Source organism: Urocitellus parryii, chromosome 4, assembly GCF_045843805.1.
Source record: "Urocitellus parryii isolate mUroPar1 chromosome 4, mUroPar1.hap1, whole genome shotgun sequence".
Classification (NCBI taxonomy): domain Eukaryota; kingdom Metazoa; phylum Chordata; class Mammalia; order Rodentia; family Sciuridae; genus Urocitellus; species Urocitellus parryii.
In genome coordinates this window covers 16,471,499-16,474,790 of record NC_135534.1, presented here as the reverse complement: position 1 = coordinate 16,474,790, position 3,292 = coordinate 16,471,499, and the positions used below count along the sequence as shown (strand labels likewise).

The 3,292-nt window shown below is 37.8% G+C and overlaps 1 protein-coding gene across 1 annotated transcript; it reads left to right on the top strand.

The window, feature by feature from the left end:
* The first annotated feature begins 1,751 nt into the window (after positions 1-1,751).
* Positions 1,752-2,705, top strand: LOC113176041 (olfactory receptor 5AP2-like). The gene has a single exon (XM_026380427.2). The coding sequence runs from the start codon at positions 1,752-1,754 to the stop codon at positions 2,703-2,705; it is 954 nt and encodes a 317-aa protein (XP_026236212.2).
* Positions 2,706-3,292: the final 587 nt, after the last annotated feature.

Here is a 3,292-nt window from a genome sequence, read left to right as displayed (position 1 = left end):
CTTTATCTCCAACATGTGCAAAGTATTGAGTAATGTTGGTCCCATGTATTAATTTTAGACAGTAGTCAATAATTACTTTCTCTGGCTAATACATGATTTAATACTTAGTCTTACATTCTGAGCCATATTTTTTATGTCATCCTGGCACAGTTATATCTATTGTTTAAAAATTTGAGGCCATAAAAAGGATGCAGGATTGTGTAAAAGAACTGAAGAAGTGTTTCATCAATAGGTGTCATCCAAAATTTTACTTGGAAGATCAAGGCTGGGCAAAGCTGTTAAGTTTTCTTTTTTTGTTCCATATCTGGCTTCATTTATATCTTGCAAGAAATAAGTCTTATTTCCATTTGAATAACCTGGTGTCAGATTATTCCCCTAACTTAATATTGCAACTACAAAGTTTTGTGTCTGACTTTTGGTGTTTTCTAATTCTGGTGATTTTTAAAATTACTACTAATTACATTCATTCTAACTGGTAGATGAGAACAAAAACTTATGTATCTTAATTGGTTATTATGCTAGGGATTTGTCTCAGTGGTAGAGTGCTTGCCTAGCATGCATGAGGTCCCAGATTCAATTGAAAGCATCACAATAAAAAAAGATAGTTTAATTGGGCATCATGATATTTTCATATGTGTTTCCCTTGTATATGTGTAAGCCAAGTTAAACATATCTAACTCTCCAAAAATGTACTTTATTATGATTAAAATATTCAAAATCTTGTTTTGTACCCTTTTGAGATGTATCATAGTTGATAGTTATCTACCCTCACTTTACCCTTCTGTAGTTTCTCTTATGATGCTGTGATTCTGATCGTTAGGAGGTTTCATTATTTCAGCACCTTTAATAATTATCATCAGGAATTTCTCCTCATTCTTACAATCTGATTTTGCAATTACTGAAGTGAATTATTAAAAATCCTAAAATTATAGCTGACTTCTTTTTGGTTTGCACATGTTGATTCTGAAAGTTGGAGGTGACATTGGAACCATATTGAGTATATGAGATATCCTCTATTTCTTTTGGCCATAAATTTAAAGCACCCACTTCATTAGGAACAAGCTATTTGTCTTGCTTGGCAGGGTTGACTAATATTGATAACTTTCAACATATTTTATTAATACTAATTTTACAGAAAAGGAATATTCAGTGGTCTAAATTCATTCTGTCCTCTTTCTCCAGAAGTTGTACACAGGAAGCATATTAATTTATCAATTAATTTAACTTAATTACCATAAACAATAAATACAGTAATCTCTTAAGATTGTTTAATCAGCTGGGCATGGTGGTACATGTCTGTAATACCAGCAGCTCTAGAGGCTAAGCAGAGGGATGGAAAGTTCAATGTTGGCCTCAGCAACTTAACGAGGCCTAAACAATTTAGGGAGAACTTATTTCAAAATAAAACAAAAATAAATGTGCTAGGTTGTTGCTCAGTAGTTAAACACCTGTTTTCAATCCCTGGTGCCAAAAAAAAAAATATTGCTTTATAAGTGAAATAATAGTTAAAGCCAAAACAATCATAGTTAATGGATACTAGCCACTTGTCTCAGGATGATTTGTACGCTGCACACCTAGTTCAAAGATACAGGTTTTTACTTGACATCAAGTCCAACACAATTGTTCACTGTGATCTTCACTTTTTACTCTTCTTTTAGAATTTTTATATTCCACTCGAATATATTTACAGATGTGTCAGGTATTCATTTGACCAAATGCATTGTCCTATTGTCTCTCTTATTGGCTTTCAGATGATCAGGCTCATGAAAGAGGTCCAGAGAAGAAATCAGACAGAAGTGACAGAATTTGTCCTCTTGGGACTCTCAGACAATCCCCATCTGCAAGGTGTCTTCTTTGCACTGTTTCTGTCCATCTATGTGGCAACCATGTTGGGTAACCTGGGCATGATTGCACTGATCAAGATGGAGCCTCACCTCCACACCCCCATGTACTTCTTTCTCAGCAGCCTGTCCTTTGTGGATGCCTCTTACTCTTCTTCTGTCACTCCTAAGATGCTGGTGAACCTTGTGGCTGAGAACAAGGCCATTTCTTTTAATGGGTGTGCTGCCCAGTTCTACTTCTTTGGCTCCTTCCTGGGAACTGAGTGCTTCCTGCTGGCCACGATGGCATATGATCGCTATGCAGCCATTTGGAACCCCCTGCTCTACCCAGTTCTCATGTCTAACAGAATTTGTTTCTCATTAGTGGGTACTTGCTTCCTTGCAGGCTTTGGAAATGCAGCCATCCACACAGGCATGACTTTCAGGTTGTCCTTTTGTGGCTCTAATAGGATCAACCACTTCTACTGTGACACCCCACCCCTGCTCAAACTGTCATGTTCGGACACCCATATCAATGGCATTGTGATCATGGCTTTCTCTAGTTTTAATGTCATCAGCTGTGTTGTGATTGTCCTCATTTCCTACCTTTGCATCCTCATTGCCATCCTGAAGATGCGATCAGTAGAGGGAAGGCGCAAGGCCTTTTCCACCTGTGCCTCCCACCTTGTGGCGGTCACCATTTTCTTTGGGACCATTCTCTTCATGTATCTGCGACCCACATCGAGCTACTCAATGGAGCAGGACAAGGTTGTCTCTGTGTTTTATACAGTGGTCATCCCCATGCTGAACCCCCTCATCTACAGTCTGAAAAATAAAGATGTGAAAGAGGCCCTGAGAAAGACCTTACAGAAACACCTACACTAAGGCCATGTCACCTACCCTCTTGTTATGTAAAATATATATATATATTTCATATGAATTTTATTAGATAATTATTTAAGCTCTTTCTCTATATTCAAGTAGATGATATAAAATGAGAGATACTTGTTAATCTCCTAGAATCTTCAGTGTGTCTACACAGGCCCATCAGATTCATCATCATGTTGGAGGATGGCAAAAGTATCAATCCCTTGGATAGGGCTGACATGAGTCCATGTTTCAGTTTCAATATTCAGCTTTCTAAGTCTTGGATTTGTCATATATGCATTCGTAGTTTTGTTTGGATTCAAGGCAAACAGATTGTAAGGCAGACATTTGTATGCAGGAAGTTTATTGAAGAGCATTCTCAGCAACAAAATGTGTACTGGGAGGGAAGGAGGATGGACAAAAGAAGATGAATTGTGATGACCTACAAAAGAGGGCTCAGGCACTCAGTAATGAGTGCTGGAGCTGAGTTGGCTCTTCAGAACTGGGCGAAACTTTAACTCCACATGCTCAGTTTGGGAAGTGAATTACCAAGTAGGAGGATGTATAATCTTGTGCAAGACAGTTCCTTTATGAGGAAATTCTAA